Here is a 12204-nt window from a genome sequence, read left to right on the forward strand (position 1 = left end):
GCTCTGTTCTTCACACACTTTACTTCAGATCATAGAATAATAGCTAGGCCTTTCTTCTCCTTAACTTATGAATATGTTGGTAAGTATCACTGAAACACAGAAAAATAAGGTGCTAAAAAAGCCCATTCACTATTATCTCTACTGCCATGGAATTAATATGTTGGCAGATGGAGGTAAGTTGGTACATAGAAAACATCAAGGGAAGTAGCAAAACAAGAAATTTGGCTTTGGGGTCCTTTGAAGCCGGTTTAGAAAGGTAAAATGTTATATTACAAGCTATGTGGTATATATCTGTGTGCGTGTAATTATTATTCCATTGATTTATTGCACACATGTCAAAGAGCGTCTGGGCATTTATACAAGTTAAAACAAACCAACCCAGGAGCCAAGCCACATAGCCGCAAACCTAGACAACTTGCCTCCCACCCTTCATTCTACTACCTCCTAAACGCAAATCCCCTGGTAGCAAAAGCCCTCCTTGCAGAGATGAACCTTTAAGCCAGTGGCATCTGTCCTTTATATCATATTCTAAGAGTAGCCAACTGGCTAGTTGATGGCACAGATTTTCCAGATAAACCAGCAAGGCTCTTCCCATTCTAGAGACAGCCCTCTTCTGTTTTGGCAAGAGCTTTTAGGAATGACCCAGGAATCTAACTGGAAGGAACAATCACATATAACCTCCTCCAAGAATAAGCACCATATCTCTCATATGAGTGTAAACTCAGGTCTTTCATTGTAGGGTGTAATGAAACAGAACATATCTCATTCACTGAGTACTTGCCCACTAACTCACCACCAGTTAGGTAGGGAGACTTATTTCTGTCTGTTTCTCCAAGAAGCAGGAAAATCACTTTAATGTACTTTACCCTGTTGGCAAAAATCCTTTGCTTATGATCCAACAATTAGAGCTAATTTCAACCTAAATTGCTTCCCCTTAGAGATGGACATCATTAGATAACTTTCTCCATTTCCATTTACAAAGATTTTAAAGGAAGAAAAAAGGCAAAAGAAATTTCCTTGGATGTTTCAGCTGATAAAATCATTAATCTCACACACCCAACTTCAAAGCAGGAAACCAGAAAATCTTCTTTCTCTGCATATTGAGAATAATTTTTTCTACTTCAAAGCACCATCTCTTTATTGGGTCATTTTAATTATTGAGCATGGGACAGAAGCTATCCTAATGTCACCACTGTCTTTTTCATGAAAAATGTATAGGTCTAATTTGGACTACATTAATTTGAGAGGAGTAAAATACTGAGGAGAGTATAAGAAAAGGGAAAGAGGCCAGAGGATATGGCACTCATCTGTGCAAGGTAGTGAGCCTTTCTGAGCTGACTTTTCTTTCTTTCCTGCTGAAAAGGAACCATCAAGAAGCCTGACTCCCTGTTTGAGTAATACCACAGCCGACTGCCTTGCTTCTCAAATTTCCTTCTACCTAATACACAGCAACAGAATTACACTAACTTTATTAGTAATGCTGGTATTTCCCCAACCCAACACAACTGTGTGTTGTGAATAACCACTGTGAAAACAAAACTGGACCCCCGTTCTACAACAGGGGTCAGCAAACAATCTGGCCCTGTTCAGAGTACAACTGCTAGAGAGAGGACCAGCCAGGCATTCCAACTCCCACTCAACCCTCTTCCTACAAAATCACAATGCCAGGGCTTGGGAAATTTTTCCTGTACAGGGCCAGAGAGTAAATATTTTCAGTTTTAAGGGCCAGATGGTCTCTGTCGCTATTAAATCATTCTGTTAATGCACAAAAGCAGCTAAAGACAACACGTAGATGACAGGGTACAGCTATGTTCTAATAAAACTTTATTTACAAAGACAGGTATAAGGCAAGATTTGTCCCACAAGCCATAGTTTTTAACCCCTATTTAGACAAGTGCTAGATAGCAGAAATGTTCTATAGCTGTGCTTTCTCATTCACTAGTCAGTAGTCACATGTGACTATTAAATACTTGAAGTATGGCTAGTGTGCTATGGCTAGCTAATGTGCTAAGAAACTACATTTTAAATCTTACTGAATCTCAATTAAATTTGAATGGCCACATGTGACTAGTGGCTACAGTATTAGCACAGTTCTAGATACTATTCACTACAGCCTCCTCAAACAAGATACAAGCTGTCTTCCAATTTATGGCATAGTTCAAATGTTTGCCTTGCAAAATGAAGTATCCGTGCTTTCAAATTCACAATAAAACTATATAAAACTGAAAATGATTTTCTTAAATGTGAGATATCTACATCACTGAGGCCAAAATGATCATTTTGGTTTGCAGCAATCAAATAACTGCCTATTAGCCAATGTCAAGTGCATAGGGGCTGAGTCAGGTCCATGCCAAGGCCTATCCAATCTGGAAGTTGTTTCCTTTCACCTCTGGACACTCTGCTGCACCCTGACTGAGGGCACAGGCCTACTCCATGGCCATATTATTTCTAAGGAAAATCTAAACCTCCCCACAGACCCAAAAGCATATACGTACAAAAACACAGCTTAAAGAGTTCAAGAGAGAACATGTAACTCAATTAGATTGCCTTCTCCTACAGTAATCCACTTAACATACTGCCTCAACAGAAAACATCAGGGAGATTCATCGCATTCTTTGCTATTGCCCACATGCAATAATTTATTTTCTGGCAACTGTTTTATTTACATAGTAACTAGCTTGTGTTTTGCCTATCTTAGCAGGCCCAAAGATATAATCCAATGAGGAGAAGCAAGGAAATAGGACAGTAACTTATATTAGGCTTTCTTCTAAGTTTGAATAAGAAATAACAAACCAGCACTTCTTTCCAATTAGCAATAAGTGCACCTCGGAAAAACCTCATTGGCTTAGATACTGCCACTGCACAAAACTTAAACCAACATTGCTTTCAAGAAACTCATACAAAAATCGACTTTCTTCAATGAGTAAAAGAATCTTGAAAAGTAAAGATACCCTTTAGGAAGTAAGAAACCCCTGGAATCATGGGTGCCAGGACGGGGAACCTATACAGACACACAGTAAGTAAGGCAGATGACATTCTGACTTTTTTATGATTTTTGATAAAACCATTCTAGATCCAATGATTTATTTGTGGTTCCCAAATCCAAAAAACTCTGAAAAAAATGAAAAAAAAATTCCAGAGTGAAGCAAACTCTTTTGGTGGCACAATCAGACATGAACTGATAGTATGCTACTTACACAGTCTTAATTTATCTTACTTTAGTATGCGGAATTTTTTCTCTGCAGATATAGTCATGTGTTTGTTTACAAGGTGTTACTATATCCCCGCTGGGAGTTTTATGCAATCTAGGATACATGCAATGGGTCTTACCTTTCTAAAATCCCCAGAATATCTGACATCCAAAACAAATCTGGCCTCAAAGGTTTGGATCTTCTAAAGAAAGCTGTCCAGGTAGGACGTTTTCTATCAACTCAACGTCTGGTGCCTGGCATCATGAAACAGTGCCTTACCTCAGTCTGAAGGATGGCAGCCCTCTGTTCTTTGGCAGTAAGCGACTCTTTAAGCACTTCAATGTGTTGCTTGCAATCTGAATTTTGATTGCTAAGAGTTTCAAGCTTTGTTTGTAAGGCAAGAAGTTCTGACTCCTTCTTTGAAAGCTCCTGCTTCAGCTGATCAATCTGTGAAACAGCAACAAAATTGCAAGAAATTAGAAGCCACAGTTCCTATTCTTTACATTTGAGAACTACCGATGTCTCTTAATTTTCAATAGTCAGCGATCATTACTCCAACAAGGCAAGCCATGAGTTTGCTTAAAAATGGCCTTGGGTGGGGGGGCACCTTGGTGGTTCAGTCGGTTTAGCATCCACCTTTTAGCTCAGGTCATGATCTCACGGTTCATGAGTTTGAGCCCCACATCAGGCTCACTGCTGTCAGAGCAGAGCCCACTTGGGATCCTCTGTCCCCTTCTGTCTGTACCCCCCCACCCCCGGCATGAGCTTTCTCAAAAATAAATAAACATTAAAAAAAAAAAAACAAAAAGATGGCTTTGGAAGTTCTTACAGGTCTGGAGAGGCTCTGTAAAGATGGCGGAGAGTACAGAAAATAGAAAGGTAAGGTCAGCAGACTGTCTTCTACCATCAACCCCACTCAGAACAAAGCTTCACAGTGGAATGGCGGCTTCCTGAACAGACTTACCTATGAAATCACATATACTATTCACCATTATCCTCAGAAGGGTCAACAGATTGCTAATGAAGGTAATTAACCCAAGACATACCCTGGTCCTTCTCTGCCATTCCAAAGTGGAAATGATCATTCAAGGGCATCGTTTGACAAAAAAGAATTCTTACCCCCCTCCAAAAAAGTAAGCATTAAAGATTTTTTGTTTATATTAAATACTGACAAGATACAAAATAACATAAAATGATGTAAAGTATAAGGAAAAATAATACAAGAAACATCCATCATTCAATTCAGCAAAAAGATCATTAGAATTACCTGTGTCCCAACCCATTTCTATCTCCTTCAGAAATAATTATCACCCTCAATTTTGTGTTTGTCATTTTCTTGCTTATCTTTTTACCATATATTTTTTTGCATTTCAACTTTATTTGTTCTGTGTATTTCTTTTTAGTACTTTGCTTTTTTCTACTCAATCGTACATCCTGAAGATTAAATCATGTTATTGTACATGAAATTTGTTCATTTTCACTGAATTCCACTGTAAGACTTCACCACAATTCATTTGCCCATTCTGCTATTAATAGACATTTTGGTTTGTTTCCAGGTTTTTTTGTTAAAACAAAAAGTGCTATTCTGAACATTCTTATATATATTACCTGGTATATGTAGCAAAAATAATCTAGGAGTTAAATTGCTGGACTACATAGGATGCACATCCTTAACTTCACTGGGGAACACCAAAATGTTTACCAAAGCTGTTATATTCACTTTCAGGGTCCCAAGCAGTGTGTAAGTGTGCCAGTCATGCCACATCTTCACCGATGTCTTATGTCACCAGACATTTACATTTGTGCCAGCCTGACAGAGTTGTGGTAAATGATCTCCAAAGATGACTGTCACTTGTCCACACACGCTGCTCCTCACAACTAGAGGTAGAGTCTGTTTACCCTACTCTTGAACCTGGGCTAAACTGTGGCTTACTTCAACAGCTAGATGCAGCCAAAGTGTCAGCATGCCTGTTCTGGACCTTGTCTATAGGAGGACAGGCAGCTGGAAGCTGGCCACCATGTTAGAAGTCTAACTGCCCCCCTGACCACCAAGCTGTGAAGAAGCCCATACCAGACACATGGACCGGCCAGGCAGAAAGACAGAGAGGCCTGGTAGAAATTGTGGCTCCTTCATCTTGTTCTTGGTCTTAAAGGGAAGAATTTCAATGTTTCATCATTAAGTTTGATGTTTGCTTTAGCTTTTTATAGGCGCTCTTAAGTTTCAGAAAGTTCCCTTTTATTACAACTTTGCCAAGAGTTGTTTTTTTTTAATCATTAAGGAATGTTTAATATTAATAAACATTTTATTCTGCATCTCATGATTTATCACACTTTTCACCTTTAATATGTTATTGTAATGAATTACACTAATGGATTTTTAAAATACTCAGCTCTCTTTGCACAACTATGAATAACTCCACTTAGTCATAATGTACTGTATTTTTTATATGTTACTGGATTCAGCTTGCTATTTTGTCAGGATCTTTCATCTATGTTTATGGATAAGACTGGTTTGTAATTTTCCCATTTTGTGCTGTCCTTGTCAGGTTTTAGTACCAATTTAGAGTGCTCCTTTTTTTTAATGTGTTCTGAAATGTTTTGTGTAAAATTAAAATCTTCCCATTAGTGTTATTAGAAATCAACAGTAAAATCAGCTAAAGCTGGCATTTTCTTTCTCCAAAGACCATTACTTACTTCATCCATCATTAGCGGTTAAAGGAATACTCATGTTTCTAATTATTTGAATCAATTCTGATAACTTTTTTCTCCTAAGAATTTTTCATTTTATCTAAATACTCACCTTAACCTAGCAGGAAATTTTCATAAAACCACTTATCTTTTGATATCTATGGCATCTATGACTGTCTTCTTCATCCTAATACTCTTTAGTTTTACTCTCTTTTTCTTGATGAGTCTCAGCAGAGGCATGTCATGTTAAATAATCTCTTCAAAGAGTCAATTTTGGCTGTGTTGGTCGTCTAACATTCTTATTTTCTTTTTTTTAATTTTTTTAACATTTTATTTTATTTTTGAGACAGAGAGAGACAGAGCATGAACAGGGGAGGGTGAGAGAGAGAGGGAGACACAGAATCTGAAACAAGCTCCAGGCTCTGAGCTGTCAGCACAGAGTCCGATGCGGGGCTCGAACTCACGGACTGCGAGATCATGACCTGAGCCAAAGTCGGACGCTTAACCGACTGAGCCACCTAGGCGCCCCTAACATTCTTATTTTCTATTTCATTAATTTCTTCTTTTATTTTTTAATTATTTCTTTCCTACTACTTTTTTGGATTTATTCTATTTTCTTTTCATAATTTTCTAAGTTAGATACTTATCTAACTTTCACCTTTTTTTCTTTCCAAATACATCTTAAGACTGTAAATTTCCCTGTCAGTATCATTTTAGCTTGATCCCACTAGTTTGATACATAATATTTTTTTTAATTTTTTTTTAACGTTTATTTATTTTTGAGACAGAGAGAGACAGAGCATGAATGGGGGAGGGTCAGAGAGAGAGGGAGACACAGAATCTGAAACAGGCCCCGGGCTCTGAGCTGTCAGCACAGAGCCCCGATGCAGGGCTCAAACTCACAGACTGTGAGATCATGACCCAAGCCAAAGTCGGACGTTCAACTGACTGAGCCACCCAGGCGCCCCAAGTTTGATACATAATATTGATATTGTTGCTCAGTCCTAAATATTTTCTGATCTCCATATATATTATTCTTCAACTCACAAATAATTATGCTTCTTACTCAACAAATACATGGATGTTTCCTAGTTATCTTTGTGTTTTTTCTTGCTTGCTTTGCTTTGTGAATAGAGAACAAGGTCTCTAATACACTAATCATTTGAAATTAGTGTATCTTGCTTTATGACAGAGTATGCGGTCATTTATCATAAATGTATTTTGTGCACTGTGTGCTAGAAAACAATATGTATCCAAAAATTGTTGAGTGCAAGTCTATAATCATTGGCTCAAAAATGGTTTCTTTGCCTTAAAGTCTGTAACACCTTTGTCACATTTAATATTTGGCTAATGTGTCTTTTTTCATTTTCAATGTATCATTAACTTTATGTTGTAGATGTCTCTTGCAAATAGCATATATCCATATTCTTTTATCCTCTCTGATAAAATTAAATGGAGCATTTATTACCATTACAGACATACGTGATTTATTTCAACCACCTACCTTGTGCTTTCTAAACATATTGCCATTTCTATTTCTCTTCTTTTCATTCTTGCCTTTTGAAAGATTTTTTTATCCTATTTTTTTTGCCTCTACTCATTTAAGACTTATACCTTTATTTATATTTATTTTACTTCATTTATTTCTAACCTTTAAGTTATTACCCTAGAAATTATAGCTTGCTTACATTTTTAACTTACCTAAGTCTAAAGTCAATCTATGCTTACTTTCTTTCAGAAAAATATAAGGATCTTGAGACACTTTCAGTTCAGCCACCATCCCCTTGACATACACGTTATTGCTGTCATGTATTTTAGTTCTTTCCTGTTTTGTTTTTAACTCATCATTACTTTTTTTTAAAAACTTTTTCATGTTTATTTATTTTTGAGAGAGAGAAGCAGCATGCAAGCAGGGGAGAGGCAGAGAGAGAGGGAGACACCGAATCTAAAGCAGGCTTCAGGCTCTGAGCTATCAGCACAGAGCCTGACACGCGCTAGAGCCACAAACCACAAGATCATGACCTGAGCCAAAGTCGGATGCTTAACCGACTGAGCCACCCAGACGCCCGTCATCATTACTTTCTTTACAGTCCATGTTTATTTAGATTTACCACATTTGTCACTATGTTTGTTCAATATTATTCCTTCAAATCAGATGTTCTGTTAGAAATCTCCTTATACCTGAAATGAATCATTTAAATTTCTTTTAGTGGGATTTTTTTGGTGGCAAACTCAATTTTTTTGTCTAAAAATACCACATCATTCTTTTTTTAATATTGTTGCTGAGGGGCGCCTGGGTGGCGCAGTCGGTTAAGCGTCCGACTTCAGCCAGGTCACGATCTCGCGGTCCGTGGGTTCGAGCCCCGCGTCGGGCTCTGGGCTGATGGCTCGGAGCCTGGAGCCTGTTTCCGGTTCTGTGTCTCCCTCTCTCTCTGCCCCTCCCCCGTTCATGCTCTGTCTCTCTCTGTCCCAAAAATAAATAAACGTTGAAAAAAAAATTAAAAAAAAAAAATATTGTTGCTGAGCATTAAAAGTAATTTTCTAGGTTAAGTGATATTTTTTTCTCTCAGCCATCTTCTGGCTAACATAAGCTTTTAAGAAGTCAAGCTATCACTCCAAATTCAATCCTTTACAGGTAATGGGACTTTTTCCATTAGCTGCTTTTTAAAATAGCTTTATTGAAATATAATTTATATGCCATACAATTCAACCACTTAAGTCACAGAGTTGATGGTTTTTAGTATATTCACAGAATTGTGCAATCATCATCATAATCAAACTTTAGTGCATTTTCTTCATTCCAAAAAGAAACCTCGTAACAATTAGAAGTCACTCTCCATATTCCCCACTCTCTACCCCCAGCCCTAAGCAACTAGTAATATACTTTCTGTTTCTATGAATTAGCCTATCCTGGGAATTTTACATAAATGGAATCTTGTAATATATGTATTTTGTGACTGTCTTCTCTCACATAGCATGACATTTCAAGGTTCATTCATATTGTAGTATGTACCTGTACTTCATTCTTTTTTATTGTTGAGTAATACTACACTGAATGAATATGCCACATTTTGTCTATCCATTCACCAGTTGAGGGACACTCACATTGTTCCATGTTCTGGCTACTATGGATAATGCTTCTAAGAACATTCATATGCAAGTCTGTGTGGACATATGTTTTTATTTCTCTTGTGTACATATATATAGGTGTGGAACTTCTAGGCCATATGATAACTGTATGTTTAGCATTCTGAGGAACTTCTAAACTGTTTTCCAAAATGACTGCACCATTTCACATCCCCACTACCAATATATGAAGGTTCTAATTCTTCATACTCTCACCAAAACTTGTTAGTCTATCTTTTTACTTATAGCCATTCCAGTGGGTATGAAGTAATATGTCATCGTGGTTTTGATTTCTCTAATGACTAATGATATTAAGCATCTTTTCATATACTTATTAGCCATTCATATATCTACTTTGGACAAATGTTCTAACTGCTTTTTAATTTTTTTAATGTTTATTTAATTTTGAGAGAGAGAGACAGACAATGTAAGTGGGGAAGGGGAGAGAGAGAAACAAGGAGACACAGAATCCAAAGCAGGCTCCAGGCTCCAAGCTGTCAGCACAGAGCTCAACGTGGGGCTCAAGCTCATGAACTGCAAGATTATGACCTGAGCCGATGTCGGACACTCAACCGACTGAGCCACCCAGGCATCCCTCTAACGGCTTTTTAAAACATTTTCTTTGCCTCTGAGATTTTATGTAAATGGGCAGATTTCTTTTCCTCTTTGGGGTACTCAAAGAGTCCTGAATTTATGGACTTGTATCTATCATTAGTTTTGGAAAATTCTCAGCTTTCCCAGTCTTCAAATATGGCTTCTGTGTAGTGATTTTGTCCCTACTCCATCTCTCTTTTCCTCTAGAACTCTGATTAGACAGATGCCAAACCTGTTTATTCTGTCTTCTATGTATCTTAATTTATCTTTAATGTATTTCATCTTTTTATCTTTTATTTACTTTATACTACTCTGTTTTCTAGCTCATTAAATGTCTTTTCTGCTATGATCATTCCGCAGTTGAACCGATTTATTAAACTTTCAAATTTCCATTTTTATATTTTCCTATTTCTAGACATTCTTTGGCTCTCTTTATTTTTTTATTTTTTTTAAATTTACATCCAAGTTAATTAGCATACAGTGCAACAATGATTTCAGTAGATTCCAGTGATTCATCCCCTATGTATAACACCCAACGTTCCTCCCAACAAGTGTCTTCCTTAATGCCCCTTACCCATTTAGCCCACCCCTCCACCCACAACCCCTCCAACAATCCTCAGTTTGTTCTCTGTATTTAAGAGTCTCTTAGGTTTTGTCCCCCTCTTTCTTTTTATATTATTTTTACTTCCCTTCCCTTATGTTCATCTTTTTGTATCTTAAAGTCCTCATATGAGTGAAGTCATATGATATTTGTCTTTCTCCAATTTCACTCTAGTTCCACCTACGTAGTTGCAAATGGCAAGATTTAACTGTTTCTGATTGCTGAGTAATACTCCATTGTGTGTGTGTACACACACACACACACACACACACACCATATCTCCTTTATCCACTCATCTGTCGATGGACATTTGGGCTCTTTCCACAGTTTGGCTATTGTCAATAGTGCTCCTATAAACACTGGGGTGCATGTGCCCCTTCAAAAGAGCACACCTGTATCCCTTGTATAAATACCTAGTCGTGCAACTGCTGGGTCATAGGGTAGTTCTATTTTTAATTTTTTGAGGAACCTCCATACTGTTTTCCAGAGTGGCTGCACCAGTTTGCATTCCCACCAGCAGTGCAAAAGAGACCTCCTTTCTTCACATCCTTGCCAACATCTGTTGTTGCCTGAGTTGTTAATTTTAGCCATTCTGACTAGAGTGAGGTGGTATCTCATTGTGGTTTTAATTTGTATTTCCCTGATGATGACTGATGTTGAGCATTTTTTCATGTGTCTGTTAGCCATCTGGATGTCTTCTTTGGAAAAGTGTCTATTCATGTCTTTTGCCCATTTCTTCATTGAATTATTTGGTTTTTGGGGTGCTGAGTTTGTTAAGTCCTTTATAAATTTGTGCTTGATATCTTTATAGTTTCTTTCCCCTTATTCATATTTTTAATCACCTCTGTTATTTGTTTAAACATATTAAACATGCTTATTTCATAGTGTTTGTCTTAAAACTCCCACTTCTGAAGTCCTTGCCTTCTGATTCTACTGTTTGTTCTTTCTTTTTTTTTTTAAATTTTTTTTTCAACGTTTTTTATTTATTTTTGGGACAGAGAGAGACACAGCATGAACGGGGGAGGGGCAGAGAGAGAGGGAGACACAGAATCGGAAACAGGCTCCAGGCTCCGAGCCATCAGCCCAGAGCCTGACGCGGGGCTCGAACTCGCGGACCGCGAGATCGTGACCTGGCTGAAGTCGGACGCCTAACCGACTGCGCCACCCAGGCGCCCCTGTTTGTTCTTTCTACCAGCTATCAATTATGGTAGCTTTTTTTGTTTGTTTTCAAACTTTGTGATTTTTAAAAGATTTTTACTGTGTGCTCGTTTCTTGGACTCTTATCTGGAGAAAAACTTTGAGGTCTAAGTTGAACATGTGGGCCTTCAGAGCATTTGTCTCTGCCGATACCTGGGGCACTATCAACCAAGGACCCCTTTAAACTCCGTTCTCTACTTGAAGTTTTTGGATCACCTCACATTGTATGTTGGTGCAAGGGCTATCTGTGGTTATGGATTCTTAAAACTAGTTTTTTTTACCTTTCACTTTGCTCAAAGTTTTAAAATAGATTATTTTCCCTGGATTCTCCTAGTCTAGGTGGAAGAAACATACGGTGGGGAGGTTTTTAGTTTACCCTTGTACTAAGAGTGTGGCTGTCTGGGATCCCAGTTTAATGTGGTAGCGGAATTCCTACTTGGCTCTTCCTCTTGAACAGACCCAGGCTTCTGTCTTTTTCCTTCAGTGCCCCATGACTGTGGAAATTAATGCTCAAGTTCACATATCTAGCAAATGCCAACAAGAAGATAGAACCAGTGCTCTATTATCATTCCAGCCCTCTGCTCTGGCTTAGTTTTGACCCTCGAGATTCTTCCTAACTTTACAGTTCATAAGTACATTTTTAAATTTATCTTTTGAAAATATATTTCATCCAGCACTTTTTGTTCTTTTCAGCAATTAAAACTTGCATAAACAAGAACCAAGCTACTGACAATAACTGTTAAGAATGAGGGGCGCCTGGGTGGCGCAGTCGGTTAAGCGTCCGACTTCAGCCAGGTCACGATCTCG

At 37.9% G+C, this 12204-nt stretch overlaps 1 protein-coding gene across 1 annotated transcript in view; it reads right to left on the minus strand.

Annotated features, from left to right (window-relative positions):
* Nucleotides 1-12204, minus strand: part of ERC2 (ELKS/RAB6-interacting/CAST family member 2) — a 723468-nt gene that overhangs the window by 427381 nt on the left and 283883 nt on the right. The window contains exon 5 of the mRNA XM_047097449.1: nt 3471-3638. Coding sequence (XP_046953405.1) covers nt 3471-3638 — 168 coding nt within the window. The remainder of the gene's footprint in view (nt 1-3470; nt 3639-12204) is intronic.

This window comes from Lynx rufus, unplaced genomic scaffold (genome assembly GCF_022079265.1).
Source record: "Lynx rufus isolate CCGP_SWC_20201006 ecotype Redwood Valley unplaced genomic scaffold, mLynRuf1.p SCAF_4, whole genome shotgun sequence".
NCBI lineage: Eukaryota > Metazoa > Chordata > Mammalia > Carnivora > Felidae > Lynx > Lynx rufus.